Source organism: Penicillium mononematosum (genome assembly GCF_028829835.1).
Source record: "Penicillium mononematosum strain IBT 11891 chromosome Unknown utg000001l:1.0-4488741.0:1.0-4491989.0, whole genome shotgun sequence".
In the NCBI taxonomy this organism is placed as follows: Eukaryota; Fungi; Ascomycota; class Eurotiomycetes; order Eurotiales; family Aspergillaceae; genus Penicillium; species Penicillium mononematosum.
Window position 1 is genome coordinate 2,530,925 of NW_026643271.1, and position 14,891 is coordinate 2,545,815.

The 14,891-nt window shown below is 50.9% G+C and overlaps 4 protein-coding genes across 4 annotated transcripts; 2 read left to right on the forward strand and 2 right to left on the reverse strand.

Annotated features, from left to right (window-relative positions):
• Window positions 1-1,062: 1,062 nt before the first annotated feature.
• N7519_000932 (DEAD/DEAH box helicase) lies at window positions 1,063-4,412 on the forward strand (the record flags this gene model as incomplete). The annotated part of the gene is given in 10 exon segments (XM_057287710.1): window positions 1,063-1,127; window positions 1,139-1,889; window positions 1,946-2,128; window positions 2,180-2,648; window positions 2,703-2,874; window positions 2,922-3,083; window positions 3,142-3,588; window positions 3,704-4,124; window positions 4,206-4,320; window positions 4,381-4,412. 10 exon segments carry the CDS (start codon window positions 1,063-1,065, stop codon window positions 4,410-4,412), a joined length of 2,817 nt encoding a protein of 938 aa, XP_057153793.1.
• Window positions 4,413-5,977: 1,565 nt separating this feature from the next.
• On the forward strand, window positions 5,978-7,623 carry N7519_000933 (fungal specific transcription factor domain-containing protein; the record flags this gene model as incomplete). Its single annotated transcript, XM_057287711.1, has 6 exons — window positions 5,978-6,468; window positions 6,524-6,584; window positions 6,645-6,819; window positions 6,876-7,035; window positions 7,092-7,241; window positions 7,305-7,623. 6 exons carry the CDS (start codon window positions 5,978-5,980, stop codon window positions 7,621-7,623), a joined length of 1,356 nt encoding a protein of 451 aa, XP_057153794.1.
• Window positions 7,624-8,078: 455 nt separating this feature from the next.
• Window positions 8,079-10,673, reverse strand: vtc4 (putative vacuolar transporter chaperone (Vtc4); the record flags this gene model as incomplete). The annotated part of the gene is made up of 5 exons (XM_057287712.1): window positions 8,079-8,479; window positions 8,542-8,734; window positions 8,772-10,076; window positions 10,132-10,594; window positions 10,669-10,673. 5 exons carry the CDS (start codon window positions 10,671-10,673, stop codon window positions 8,079-8,081), a joined length of 2,367 nt encoding a protein of 788 aa, XP_057153795.1.
• Window positions 10,674-11,683: 1,010 nt separating this feature from the next.
• On the reverse strand, window positions 11,684-14,808 carry N7519_000935 (MCM DNA helicase complex subunit MCM4; the record flags this gene model as incomplete). Its single annotated transcript, XM_057287713.1, has 4 exons — window positions 11,684-12,274; window positions 12,330-14,446; window positions 14,516-14,746; window positions 14,781-14,808. The coding sequence occupies 4 exons, from the start codon at window positions 14,806-14,808 to the stop codon at window positions 11,684-11,686; spliced, it is 2,967 nt and encodes a 988-aa protein (XP_057153796.1).
• Window positions 14,809-14,891: the final 83 nt, after the last annotated feature.

A 14,891-nucleotide genomic window follows, 5' to 3' on the forward strand; every position in this document is an offset into this window, starting at 1 on the left:
TTTTTCTTTTTCAGGGGAGATGGAGAAATAAGAATACAGATCGGGATATATATCACATTCCATGCATGGTGACTGAATTCCGTGTTATCACGATGCATACGGAAACCTCACAATCTTGCTAGTGCTAATACTGCTAATCCTCCTAATCTTAATGCATAAGGTGGGTGGTACGCGCGACTCATGATACAGTCGTCATGACGCCTCCACCCCGATTGGGGTCTCAGTCTGTACCTGGTCTCGGGATGGGCACCTAAATTTGGAAATTTTGGAAATTTCTTCTTTTTTGGCCTAGCCAATTTGCTTTCATTTTCCCCAAGTGCGAGTCAACATAAGTCCACATGTACGGAGTACGTGAATGCAGAGGTGTTCGATGTTGTAGGTTCCGAGTTTGCCACGATGTCTTCTAGCCGCGAGGCAAATCCATCACCGTTGGCCCCAGATCGTCAGCCGACCCTCTCGGCTCCGACGACACACGAGATTGGACGGAATTGCGCCAATCGTTTCTAGGCATTAACATGGGGCGAGGTACGAATCTCGGCTTTTATTTATTGTGCGTTTCTACACAATAATCAGGGCTACAGGGCTACAGGGCTACAGGGCTTGGAAGAACAGCCTCCACAGCCTCCACATAAGTACCTACAAAATAGGTACGATCCCGTACAAGGTTGGTTTAGTCCCCCAGCAAGGGACTCCAGGGTTGCCATATCGGGACTACAGTTCAATCATGCAGAGCATGGGGGGGATGCAAGCATGCAATAAGAGTAATAATCCCGCAAAACGCACACTATTGAAAACGCAGCGATCATGTCTCTAAGGAACATCAAATTAAAGACAGGCCCCGAGGCCCTGGGGATCTGAGTGGATGACATAATTGCTGATATAATCTATAATGCCTCAGGCAATAATATTGTAGTAAGCGTAGATAAAACAACAACATGGGGAAACATCAAACATCAAAATATTAAAAATCAAACATTCCAAATTCAAAAAGATGGCCAATTTTGATTAAATCCTCGGTTTTATTCCCCTCCCCAGACGAATGGGCCGAACTGTGTTTCAGGCATGTCGACATCGGGAGTCCAGTCTCACGGGTTCCAGACATCCATTGATATCGCCCGTCGACAAGCGTATCACGTAGCGCCCGTGGCAGGACAAAAGCGACCCCGACAGAGCCCACAGAGCAAGTTCCCAATATCTCACTCGGCCCAGTCGTAAAACAAGCTACTTTCCCTCGCCAAAATGTCAATCCAGACACCATATTGGAATCAGCACCGCTGGAGACTGCCCGAGATCTGCTAACCGCCCCTGTCCATCGTTTTACCGCCAGCAAGGTTCTTCTGGGCGCGGGCGCGGGCACGGAGCCAACCCCGGATGATCCTCAAAAGGCCGTGGCTGCATCGACTGCCCCACCTTCCAGTCAGAATCCCCTGCTCTCCCTGTCTAATCCAAAATATGGCCTGCCGCCTGCCCTCACGGCCAATTTTGCCGCACTCGGTGTTAGAAATATTTACCCGTGGCAAGCGTCGTGTTTGCTGGCTAGGGGCTTGCTGTCTGGTGAACGTCATTTGGTTTACACGGCCCCGACGGGCGGTGGCAAGTCCCTTGTTGCCGATGTTCTACTTTTGAAGCGCATCATCGAAAACCCAGGGCGTAAAGCGCTGTTGGTTTTGCCTTATGTTGCCTTGGTTCAGGAGAAGCTCAAGTGGATGCGTCGTATTGTGCAAGATGTGGAAAAGAATATCCCGGATTATGACGAAGATGATTCCAGATTCCCTCGCAGGCGATGGAAGAAATTGCAGAAGAACATCAGAGTGACGGGCTTCTTTGGAGGAAGTCGGACGACTGCCACTTGGGCTGATACTGATATTGCGGTTTGTACGATAGAGAAGGTGTGCACGCTTGACATTCAGTGGTGATTGCAGGGTTCTGATATTTCTCTTCTTAGGCAAACTCGTTGATAAACACCGCGATCGAAGAGTGTAACATTGGAGACTTGGGAGTCGTGGTTCTTGATGAGTTACATATGCTCGATGACGAACACCGGGGTTACCTCTTGGAATTGATGGTCACCAAGTTGCTGTTACTACAGCAGGATATCCAGATTGTTGGAATGAGTGCCACGCTTTCCGTGAGTCTATGGCCCAATCCTGTGGTGAGAGACTGCTCTAACGAATAACAGAACACCGAGATGCTAGCACAATGGATGAACGCAAAGTTCTACATCTCCACATACAGACCAATTCCCATTGATGAATACTTGGTTTACGAGAACGGAATCTATCCAGCTGCGACCTCGCGGCAATTGTTCCAAACGGCATCCAAGCTGACTGCAGCAGCATCTCTACAAGACACCATTTCTCCCCACAGAATCATTGAACCTTCTACCTTCAAGCAACTCAGCAACTCCGCCACAAATGCCATGGTAGCGTTAGCGGTCGAAACTGCAGCCGCTGGGTTTGGATCATTGGTGTTTTGTAGTAGCCGTAATGCATGCCAGATTCATGCTGCGACTATCGGTGAAGCGATGCCGCCAGCGGAGCCGGAAGAGTTGAGCAAGCGACTCGACCTTCTGGCAGAGCTGCGGAGCCTCGCTTGTGGGCTGGACCCGGCTTTGGAGGCAACAATAATCAAAGGGACAGGATTTCACAGTTAGTATTCCGACATTCATGATAGAGCGTCCACACTTACTAATAATCATTTAGATGCTGGCATGACCACCGAAGAGCGGGAGCTAATTGCACAGGCCTATGACCAGGGTGTGCTCAAAGTCCTCGTGGCCACATGCAGTCTTGCCGCTGGCGTAAACCTCCCGGCGAGACGGGTTATCATCAACGGTGCGCGCATGGGCCGTGAACTAGTTGGTCCGGCTATGCTGTAGGTGCTGCCTTCCTGGAGTGAGGAGTATATGCTGACAAAAACAGCCGTCAAATGTGCGGTCGTGCTGGCCGCAAAGGCAAGGATAATGCCGGCGAAACCTATCTCATCTGCGTGAAAGCCGATTTGCAGGCTGTCTGCGATCTGTTGGACGCTGATATGCCAGCTATTGAAAGCTGCCTGGCCCCGGAAAAAAGGGGTCTCAAGCGGTATGTATTTCTCATCCAACTGTTTATTGTTCCCGAATCATTAGCTCACATCCCAAAGGGCTTTACTCGAAGCCGTGGCAACGGGATTGGTATCCGGTTGCGAGGCGATCAAAGAATATGTTCGGTGCACGCTTCTTTACCGCACATTGGACAAGAAGATCGCATACACCATCATGAAATCCGGCCTCGAAGAACTGGTTGACGAAGAACTTCTCATTTTCCGAGACGACGAATCCTACGAAGCCACACCATTAGGACAGGCAGTCGTGGCCTCGGCTTTTTCACCCGAAGATGGCCTATTCGTTCACGAAGAGTTGAAGCGAGCATTACAGGCCTTCGTCATGGACGGTGACATGCACATATTCTACATGTTCACGCCGCTCCAAGCAGCCATGAACACACCCATCGACTGGCAAATCTTCCGCGATCAACTAGATCGGCTGGATGAGAGCGGTCTCCGGGCTCTACAATTCGTCGGAGTTCAACCAGGTTTCGTCAACACAATGTACGTCTTATCCCTCCCTACTCCATCCCCCCTATACATATGATATCCACACAATCCCACAGACATATTCTAGTCCAACCCAGCCCCAAACCCAAACTAACACCCTATCCACTAGGGTCCAGTCAGGCGCCTCTCTAAAAGAAACGACCCCAGCCCAAATAAAACAAGCTCGCATTTACCGCCGCACCTACACAGCCTTCCAACTCCGCGATCTCAGCAACGAAGTCCCCCTATCAACAATAGCCCAACGCTACAAAATCCCCCGCGGTACAGTCCAAACCTTGGCACAGCAGTGCCACGGCTTCGCCGCCGGCATCGTCAAATTCTGCCAGCGCATGAACTGGGGCATGATGGCTGCCGTCTTGGATCATATGCGCGATAGACTTGAGGCTGGCGCGCGCGCAGATCTTCTGGAGATGGCCCAGGTTACATTTGTCAAGAGTTGGACGGCGCGTTTGCTGAGGGATAATGGGTTTAAGAATCTGAGAGCTTTGGCGGAGGCTGAGCCGAAGGATTTGGTTCCTGTTCTTATGATGGTGGGTCTTTTGGGTTTTTGGGTTCTTTTGCCATGAAACTATATGTGTGGTCATCTACTAACACGTCTCTAATGTGTTTAGGCCAATCCTCGCAAAGCGCAGAAAAGCCAGCTCTATCCGACAGAGGCAGAGAGGTACACCGCGAAATTGTTGGCTAAGGCTGAGACGATCATTGCGCATGCTATCAAAATCAGGGGTATGTTGTACTTTGTGAAGAATCTGCCGCAGAGACATACTGACTGGCATTATCTACTAGAGCGGGAGATGCAGATCGAGGTTGAGGAATGAATATCACGGATTTTGGCATTTTGCATAGGTAGGAGCGTTATTTCCGCATAGCTTCCATGGCTTTGGCAGCATTGGATTTCGTTATGATATACCCCGAATTCAATCTTCGCTTAGCGCCTATACCACATCCTCGTCACCTGCGTCCTCCGCATCTTCTTCTGGAGAAGGAAAATACCCTGCAAAAGGGCCTCCGCAGTTGGTGGACATCCAGGCACATAAATATCCACAGGCACGATGCGGTCCACACCACGTACAACATTGTAGCTGTAGTGGTAATATCCTCCTCGCCGTTGGCACAACTGCCCATGCTAATCACCCATTTAGGCTCGGGCATCTGGTCATAGAGTTGTCTCACTGCCGGTGCCATCTTGTTGACTACCGTACCGGCCACAATCATGACATCTGCCTGTCGTGGCGAGGCACGGAAAATAATGCCCAGTCGATCCTGATCGTAGCGCGGCATTGAGGTGTGCATCATCTCGATTCCACAGCAGGCTAGTCCAAAGGATAAGGGCCAAAGGGATCCTTGTCTTCCCCAGTTCACCAATTGATCTGCCTTTGCCCTAGTGGCAGGGAATTGTTAGAACTAAACCAATCGGTTCACGTATTCAGTATTGAACGTACAGAAGATACCCCGACGCTCCATCTTTTTCACTTTTGAATGGCAGGGGTGTAGATGTAGAGCTGCTAGGTTCTGAAGATGTGCGTAGGTATCGCGTCGTTGCGATGGTGGGCAAGAAACATGACCATTGCTTTGGATTTGAGCGACGGAGGATGCTTTGAGAGGTTGTATTCAAAAGCATCATCGCCAGCTAGTCTGGGTATTCTGCTAGCTCAAGAAATCAAGTGTAAAAGATAGAATCAGCAACTTCTCCAACTTCTCTTCCCCCTTAGTGAACTTATAGTAATTTGCCAACTGCTAGTGTTGAGCATCCAATGAAAACGCAGATACTCGGACTGCAGCCAATCAGAGCAGTCTAAATTCGGCGACTTGGTGGGTCCATGCTTAACTCAAGTCGCCGAAATCAAGACGCCGAACTTACTACAATCAAACCAACGCCTTTCACAATTATTAAATGCCGCGCAGCAATCCAGTGAAAGTCGCCTGTCGTCTGTGTCATGACCGGCGAGTCAAATGTGACCGCAGTGAAGGCGTCGCGTGTTCCAATTGCCGGAATGCCCGGCGCCAATGTGAGCTGATTGTATCTCGCCGTGGACGGTAGGATTCAAAAGGACATAAGCCATCGTGTTAAGACTAATTCGAATTTAGGAAACGAAAGCTTCCTCTCCTACCCACTGATGGAGACTCAAGTGGGGGACTTATAGAGACCTCTCGCAGTGTACGGCATGAAGGAATAACGAGTTCAACCCCATCTCTGGCCACTCATTCCCAAAACAATAGAGATAAGCCACAACAAGAGCCATGTTTCCCAGCACTTGGACCAAGCGGCAAAACTCCATATGTTGGAGATTCTTTTAATCTCAATTACCTGGTCCAACAATTTGGGAATCCCTTCGGGGGCACGACGGACGTCAGCCCACTCCAGGACCACCTCCACGCGGCAATGCTGGCCCGGTTGGGTAAGCCGACGACGCAGGAAATTGAAAGGCTTCACATATCTACCATTGAACGCCTTAAGAACCAAGGCGCCTTCGATCTCCCGTCACAAGAGACCAGTCAGGCCCTTCTTGACGCTTACTTCCATTTTTCACTTGCTGCACTGCCTATTCTTGATAGGTCCAGATTCCTTGTCAGTCTCGAGGAAGGCAAATTTTCACACTTGCTCTTGAATGCTATCTACCTCGCTGCCACTATATACTGTTCGGATTCCGTCATTGCTAATGCCGGATTTGTGTCCCGGTACGCTGCAAGCCTCACCTTTTACCAGAGAGCCAAATCTCTTTATGATGCTGGTTATGAAACAGATGCTATCGTGACGATCCAAGCCACGTTTCTTATGTGCTATTGGTGGAATGGCCTTCTAGAACACCAAGACCCTTGGTATTGGGTTGGTATCTCTGTGGGAATGGCACAGGCTTTAGGACTGCATCAGACGTGGGTATACTCATCCCTCTTAACATAAACTAAGGGCAACTAACCAGTGTTGTAGAAAGTCATATATCCGTCTCGAAGAGAAAGACCGAAAATTATGGCGAAGATTGTGGTGGATGGTATATGTCGGTTATTGCCCAAGCCCCAGGTCCTATTACTGGACTGACTTCCTACCCCAGGCCATGAACATAAATCTGTCTATGCTTCTCGATCGTCCTCCACATGTACAGGGAAGACTGTGCAATGTCCCCCCTCTGTCGGAAGCTGATTTTGAACAAGTCAGCGGGTCCCAAGAGACAGAAGTCAATGAGGCAAATACCTTCGCGATAAATGCTGTGCAACTAGCTCGAACAGGTTCAACATCCATCATTCCGTTCCTAAATGTACTTCCTTGCTAACGCATATTACAGTTGATCGCTTCTTCACTATTAAATTCGACGAAGACAGTGGTCATTCACAAGATATCTGTTTAGAGCAGATTTCCTTGTGCTCTGAATCCCTCCCACCGGAATTCAAGTCGTTGTCAACGAATAGCAGCAAGTGGGCTATATTAACTCATATATTATACCAGTAAGTTGACTTCCAAATGACTCTCCAGAAGCTCTCCATTCTGATCGAATATACAGGGAATACCGACTAATTCTGCACCGGAGCAACCCAAGGTTCTCTCTCAACATCGGACCAGACAGTCCAACATTCGAGATATGTACAGAGATCTCCCACATGCTCGAAATACTCATGGCAAACGATCTTCTATACGCAGCCGCAGCTAGCATGTACGTCCCCCAATAATAACCTGTCCCAAATATCCCCGGATGGTCCTGCTAAATCATTTCTAGACTTGCGCCCGTGCTGTCGGTGCTCTCGATCTACATCGTCAACATACTCAGAGGAGATACCGGCGTCCGAATGATCTCACAGCATCGCGCCCGCTTCTGCATGCTCATACTTGACAAGTTGCAAGATCGGTTCCCGGTTGTTGCGGCCTACTATCCGATTTATGAATCCATGCTTAGGCGACACTCTGCAGGTGGGCAGACACAGGATGCGGGGGTACCGGAGTGTACGGGAACAGGATCCTCGGTGCAGAATGGTCCTCGTCAACTTGATAACGAAGGCAATCTTGGTAGTATGGATTCCACTGGGGGGGTTATTTGATCAGGTTCCGCAGGACGGTATGGGGATGGCGTTTCCTTTCTCGTTCCCGTTTGGGAACCTTTTCGAAGATGTTTTTCTGAATTCATCCTCTCAGTCTGAGTCTTATTGTGAAGATGATGTATCTTATCCTTAGTGATGTTGAATGTAACAGATCTTCCTCACCAGAATACTCTTTAAAATTCGGTCGTAAGTATCTTCACTATCTACTATCTCTAGATCTACAACATATACAAGGCAGAAAAACAAATAGGTAGGCAGTAATCAAGTGCCATTCTCATACTATTTGCAATGACATGTATGCGGTTTGTACATGATTTACAATCCCCCAACGCCCCAGCCCAAACGCCACCAATAGATACAAACATAAGAGTCGCCATGAGCAGTGGAGAAGGTGGTCAACCCCCCAAAAATAAATAAAGAGAACGGCTCAGTTCTTCTTTTTCAAACAAAGATTTCTACAACTCACCGTGTCCGCCATGCCGAGGCTCACCCTCCGATCCCGGCGCAGCCATAAACCCGCCTTCGCGCACGCGCAGCCCAAAGTTAAGCAGGATGATAATGACAAGTCCGAGGCCGACTACCGTCGGACCCCAGCGCTCGTAGTAGACGCGCTTGACATCGCGGCGCTTGCGGATCTTGTCGACGCGCCAGATGTACAGGAAGAGACTGTACACGAGGGCGCCAGCGGCGAGGATGGTGAAGGCCCAGGAGGAGATGAGGGTGGCAGATTCAGTGCCGAAGTTAAGAAGAGCTGCGGCGATTCCGCCGAGGATGATGGAGAATTCTAACCAGGAGAGGAAGGTTCGCTCGGCGGCGAAGTAGACTTTCGGTTCCACGCGGACGGGAACGAAGATGCCTATTTTTTGAGAAATCGTTAGTTTGGGTGATTGGTGCACGGAATGCATGGAAGTGACTTACGTTTGCCAGGGGGAGCCTGGAATTGCTGTAGCGTGCGTCGTTGGTTACCCAAAACAGCGATGCCACGCTGTTCGGGGGGAGGCAGGGATGTTGGAACGGGACGGGGGATTATCGCCATGAGACCCTGTGCGACAGCGTGACCAGCTCGATAGAGGTAGTGTTTGGCCAATTTCTGCGCGTAGTACGCTCCCCCCTATGCGACGAGCTTCTTCAAGTTCGTCCGAATATACCGATTCGTCGTCCGAGTCGTACAATGGGTAGTCTTCGTCGCCAGGCAGGGGCTGGGCGGCGACGCGCTCTTCGATATCCAGTTCGTTGCCATTGGTCTCAAACAATCCGTTATGGTGCTCGGTGGCATGTTCATCCAGCGGGCTTTCTTCCGTAACCGGAGTTTCGTCATCATCCGAATCTTCATCATTGGCGGAGATCGAGGTACTCGCCAGCGGTCGGTGGATACCGAATTGGCGAGTGGCGGGTTTGCGGATGTCTACACCCATCTGGGGGAACCAGAATGGAAGCAGATCGATGCGAGTAGGGAACATGGTCGCTGTTCCGTGTATGAACTTGCTGAATTTCGGCACTGCCTCCACCAAGTGACTGGCAGTCAAATCCCGAATCCACTGGGGAGGTTCCTGGCCTGCCTGGGTCTGCAGCTTCACCTCCAGCACGGCATAGGGGAATCGGTCGATATCCTCGGGAGGCAGCTGGGAGAATGGGAAGTCGACTCCGATATCCATACGGCGCCAGTTCTTCCCAGACCGTTGGCGGCCATCCATGTTATCCTCTCGGATCATGGTCAGCTCCGTGTCAAGAGAGATTCGAACACGCGCATCACCTGGCAGCTGGAATGCAGTGCGGTGGTAGAATGTACGGGTGACAGGGACCAATCGGCGAGTAATGACGCGGTATTGAATCTCGCGGGCTAGTTGCTCCAAATCATCAATCTCCGCCGGGCTCTTTTTACCCTCCTTGCGCATCTTGTCAAAGATCTGCTCAACCGTCATCCGGCCCTCGAGATAGGCATTGACGTGCTTCTCCTTGAGCACGAAACGCGCCTTGACGGACTTCTCTCCCGTCCAGTCCTCGCGGTGGGTTTTGCGCTCCACGAAAATCTGGTCACTTTCCATCCCACCGTACCAACGCAGCCGAATTGCCTCGGCGCCTTCAGTTTTCTTCAGACGACCCTGGTACAGTTCCCAGGTGTCGGTGTTGTCAAAGTAGATAGAGGAGATGGCCGTGTCCTTCTCCTCGAACTCCTTGCTGGCATTGAAGACCAACACTGGCAGGTGCTTCAAGATCACCAGCTTCAACTCCGTAATATTATCCCGGTGCACCCAATACTTTGTTGTCTGACGCACAAAGTTTTGTTGAGTGCCACCGGCAGATGCATCACCTTTGACCGGGTGACCCTTGGTCCGGACCAGGTCATACAGCTTGGATAGTTTAACCACGAAAGCGTCGTAGTTATCCTTGAAGAAAGGCTTGGCCTTCAGACGTGTCGCGAAAACCGGCTTGAGGTACCATTGGGTTTCTTTCTGTGCGATTGTTAGCGGATTGAACCCGACTCGGAAATTGGAAAGGGAGACATACGTCATGCTTCTTGAGGATCTTCTGGAAACCCGTGTAGTTCAATTGAGTGAATTTGGCCAAGTCATGAACGTCGGCAATAATATCACTGAGCACCTGCTCCAGCATTAAGAAGTTCGCATCGGTGGGTGGGGGGCGAGAAGTTCGAATACTCTGGCGATGGGAATCGGTCGAGCTGTCCAGACGGGAGACGACATCGTTCACCTCGAGCTCGCTTTCTTGAATGCGGGCGACAATCTCCTCACTCTTGCGCTTCTGGAATAGGAAGACCTTCTCTAGCTCACTCTCAAGCAAGGAGACGAAGCGTGTCTCATCGTCCTCGGTCCATTCCTTACGGGCGGGCTTGGTGTTATCGGCGGTTGGCTCGTCGACGAAATCGGTCTTCAGAGCTTTCTTCAGTTCATCGTAGGCAATGTAGTAAGGGTAGAATTCCTTGATCATGGAAGACCGGAGATATTCGCCGAACCTGTGGAACGATTGGGTCAGTACGGTACGTCGGTGGCGCGGGGAATGGAATGGCTAAATCAGATAGTTACATACCTCATTGTGGGCAGGGAGAGATGTGAGGAAGTCTGATTTATCCCAGGCTCATGACGAGAAAAAGAAAAGAGAAAAGAAAAATATCCCGAGGGAAGGGATGCCAAATTCGGAGGGTTCTTAGCTCTCCGACAAGAAGGCAAAGAGGTTATCCCCGAACTCGGCTAGTGCGATGACTAGCGGGTGACGGCCCCATCCTCTCATCGAAGTGGGTGCGATGCTAATCCAGGTGGTAACGGAGTGCAGTAAGCTCTAAATCGGGTTGAATTAGGGGATTTTAACTTGTCAGATAGCTGAACAGGGGCATTAAAAGTATCTTATTTAGGTCTAGTGGGTTTGTTTATTCCTCGGATGGCTGTATATTGGCGATTATCAGGCAAATCCTCATGGCGATCACGATGTACAGTGGTAATTTTGGTATGGTAATTTTGTATCCATACATACACCCCCTTGGTGACGTTGACAATTTGACCAGTCGTGGGCGCACGTGGGCAGTTAGTCTCTGTGCTCTGTCTCTTGTGTCTCTCTTGTCTCCTCTCTACTCTACATGTTTATCTCCGTTTACCTTGATCTTCCAATCTTCATTATACTATGTTATTCTATCCTATTCTATTCTATATCAGTATTATGAGACAATCCAAGAATCAACTATCATTCCAATCCCAAACTCCCTTATCTCTCTTTGCCTCAATGCTTGTCGCAGGTGGGCTGGTATATAAGGCGCCATCTGGAAGATCCCCACCCGGGGCTTTCAACGTGTTGGGTCTAGCCAGATGCATGTCGTTTCTCACCTTCCCACATGTGTCTTAGCTTCAAGTCTTAGTTTCTAACAGACGCAGCAACTTCGGAGAATTGATGAGATTGAAAATATTATGATCAAATCTACTCCGGACAATATACAGTTCTCGGACCGAATCCCATAGCATTATCCATAAAAAGCACAAACGCCAGAACACCCTCAGTCAGAGATGACATGCAGCCTAATCTATCATCACATCATGGTATCATCCGCAGCCACCTAGGACATGCTCATGGCCGCCCGGCGGATACTACGACGAGCACCCTCACCGAAGACATTAACTGAGCCCTCCGTCTCCAGCGAGCGCACCACATCACTGAACTGGTTGTGGTCGATTTTGTTATCGCTCTGCTCGCTCACATCGCGATACAGGTCAGTCCAGCGGACCGCACCACCACTCACACCACCACGTTCGTCAAGCCGGGACAGCACCGCCTTCTTCAGGTCGTCGCGCAGACGACGGTCAGCGGCGCTGCTGCCTTCGGTCAGAAGGCCCATGTCAATGAGACCGGTCCGGGAATCGGTGGCGGCCTGCTTGATGGCGGAGCGGATGAGGCGCACGGCTTCCTCAACATCACCGGCGGTGACCTCGGGAGATAGACGCATGCGTGCGTGCGCCTCGGAAAGTCGGATCATAGACTCCAATTGTCGAGTGGTGGCAGTGATACGGCGTTCTTGGGCGCGGATGTCATCACCGAGCTGGCGCATAGCCACGTAGGCGTCGGTGAGGGCAGCACCCGCAGCTGGGGTGATCACAGGGTGACAGTTGGTCTTGGCGTATGTAATGTAGGCCGTAAGGAATTCGATAGGCTAGACAGGACTGTTAGAAACCTCTCTATTTGATCGCACGGGAAAGGTCACTTACCAGAATTTCCTGCGAACTGGCATTCTCAGGGTTATCCTCAAGGTACATACCGACCAAGTGCTTAGCGAGGCGACGATCCTCCGTCTCGTCGACACGGTCAAGGACCAGATATACCAGGTCGAAACGAGAGAGCAGAGTGGGCGGCAGATCAATGTTCTGCGGAACAGCGAGTTTAGGGTTGTACCTACTGCCGATGGGGTTGGCAGAGGCCAGGATGGATGTTCGGGCGTTCAGGGTAGTAATGATACCCGCCTTAGCGATAGAGACGGTCTGCTGTTCCATGACTTCGTGAAGGACGGAGCGTGTGGAATCGTTCATCTTGTCGAACTCATCAATACAGCAAACACCACCATCGGACAGAACCAAGGCACCGGATTCTAGAACCATTTGGCGAGTCTCCGGGTCACGGGTCACGTAGGCAGTCAAACCAACAGCCGATGAACCCTTACCACTGGTATAGACACCGCGCGGGGCGATCTTATGAACATACCGCAGTAGTTGGGACTTGGAGGTCGAGGGGTCACCGCACAGAAGAACGTTGATGTCGCCACGGTAGCGTGGGTTACCTCCCTTTTGGAAGGTCTTGTTAGTGCCTCCAAACATCTGCAGCAGGATACCCTTCTTCACGTCGTCCATCTCGTAGATGCTGGGAGCCAGGGAACGAGACAACAGGTCGTAGATGTCAGGACGAGCGGCAGTCTGCTTGATTTTTTCTTCTTCTTCGGCCGAGACTTTGCGCGCTTGATCTGCCTCCGCCGCCTGCTCAGACATTTCTTGCTCGACTGTGGACATGTCAATGCCCATCTTCTTACGGTCAAACTTCTGCACATGAAGGACATCGATGTACGTCTTGAACAGGGACTTCTGTGAGCGTTGACGAGCACTGACACGCATGGGGTTGCAGCGGAAGATACCAGTCACCTCCACACGGTCACCAGCCTTACAAACATCGACTAGCTCATCATAGACACACAGAGACACTGAGTGAGGAGTCTGACCATCAGGAATGTTGTCTGGGGTCTCCTGGAGCTTGATGACTTGCTTGTCAGAGAAGGAGCAACGGTTGTGGAGGAGCTGCATTGAGTTCTTCTCTTTACAAGAGTCTCGGGGGCAGACTGTTGGCTCAGCAATTCTGCCACGATCAATGTCAACTTGCACACCATAGCTGCAGACGCTGCACCGGAAGAAAGCTTCTTTCATATCGGGAATGATGGGAGTAGCACGAATGACCAAACCCTTGATGCTGACCAGCTTGTCCATATCGGCTGGGTCGAGATCACGCATGTTCACGGTCTTGTCCAGGCCGAAGGGAAGCACCTTGAAGGTCATCGCCTCCACTTCACCGACCAGATCCGGCACATCGACAGTCGGAAGCACATTGTCCGAGGTGAGGATGGGCTGACCACGTCGGTCACGAGGCTGAGCAGCGCGTTGACTCTCTGACCGAAGAACGTCCATTTCCTTAAGAGCGAGATCCACCATCACATCCTTCAAAGCTTGATCCATCAGAGGGATGATTTCTTGCGGATATGCAGAAAGTTGGTGCCACAGCTTGCGAGTCAATGGGTATGACTTCAGGTTAGCAGCATCGAGATTGAATGTGGTCACACCGAGTCGTCGCATGTCGTTACACATGGCGATGCACTCATGTCTCTCTGCTAATTCTCCCATAAGTCTGGTTTCATCCTCGGAGGCACCGTCAGCCCAGAGACGGTATTTTGTCGCGAAATTATACAGGAAGTTCTTGAACGCCGACATGGAATCTTGGATCGAGATGTTGGTACCCCAAATCACACGAGTGGAGTTTCCGGCCATTGCGTCAGCTTCGGAGGTGCCAGGGTTGATATTCGAGAAAGTGGCATCGGAGCGAGGCATTGTATCACCTGTGGGCATTCCATTGGCATCAACAAACACCCGGTTACGGCGACTGGGAGTAGACCCAAAGCCACCGGAGTGCAAATCGCTGCGACGAGGTCCCCGTCGGCCCTGGCCTCCCGGCGACACAAATAATCCGCTGCTGGCGCTCAATGCATCGGAGCGGATGTCGGAACGGATATCAGATCGACCAAGGCCTCGAGTAGGGCTAGAACTTGGAATATAATGAATAGGAGAAGAATCTGCTGGGTGGTCAGCGATCTATATCGCATCAGAAAAAGGTGCTGCTCTGCTAAAATAAAAATTCATACCTCTCACACCGGGATTGCCTCGCGGGGTTCTGTCGCCATCGTCTACCGTTGAGCTGGCATCGGCCATGCGTTCATCCGGAGTCTCGGCATTGTTATCTCCCTTGGTCGGGGATGACTGGAAAAAAATGGGGGACGAAGAGGGTGCGGCTCCCTCGGCCATTAGACGTCTCGAGGCACGAGGGGTGGCTTGAAAAGTCGGGCTGCTAGGGGGGCTCCTGTCGGGACGAAGAACTGGGGGATGCAGTTGAATTTTTGGAGGAGCGACCCCTCCGTCTTTGTGCTGGTGACGACATGGTGGATATGAATTAATGTGCTGATACCGGACGATGGTCAGGTGGGTTGGTGTGTGTATGGGATATGAGTGAAGAAAGGGAGA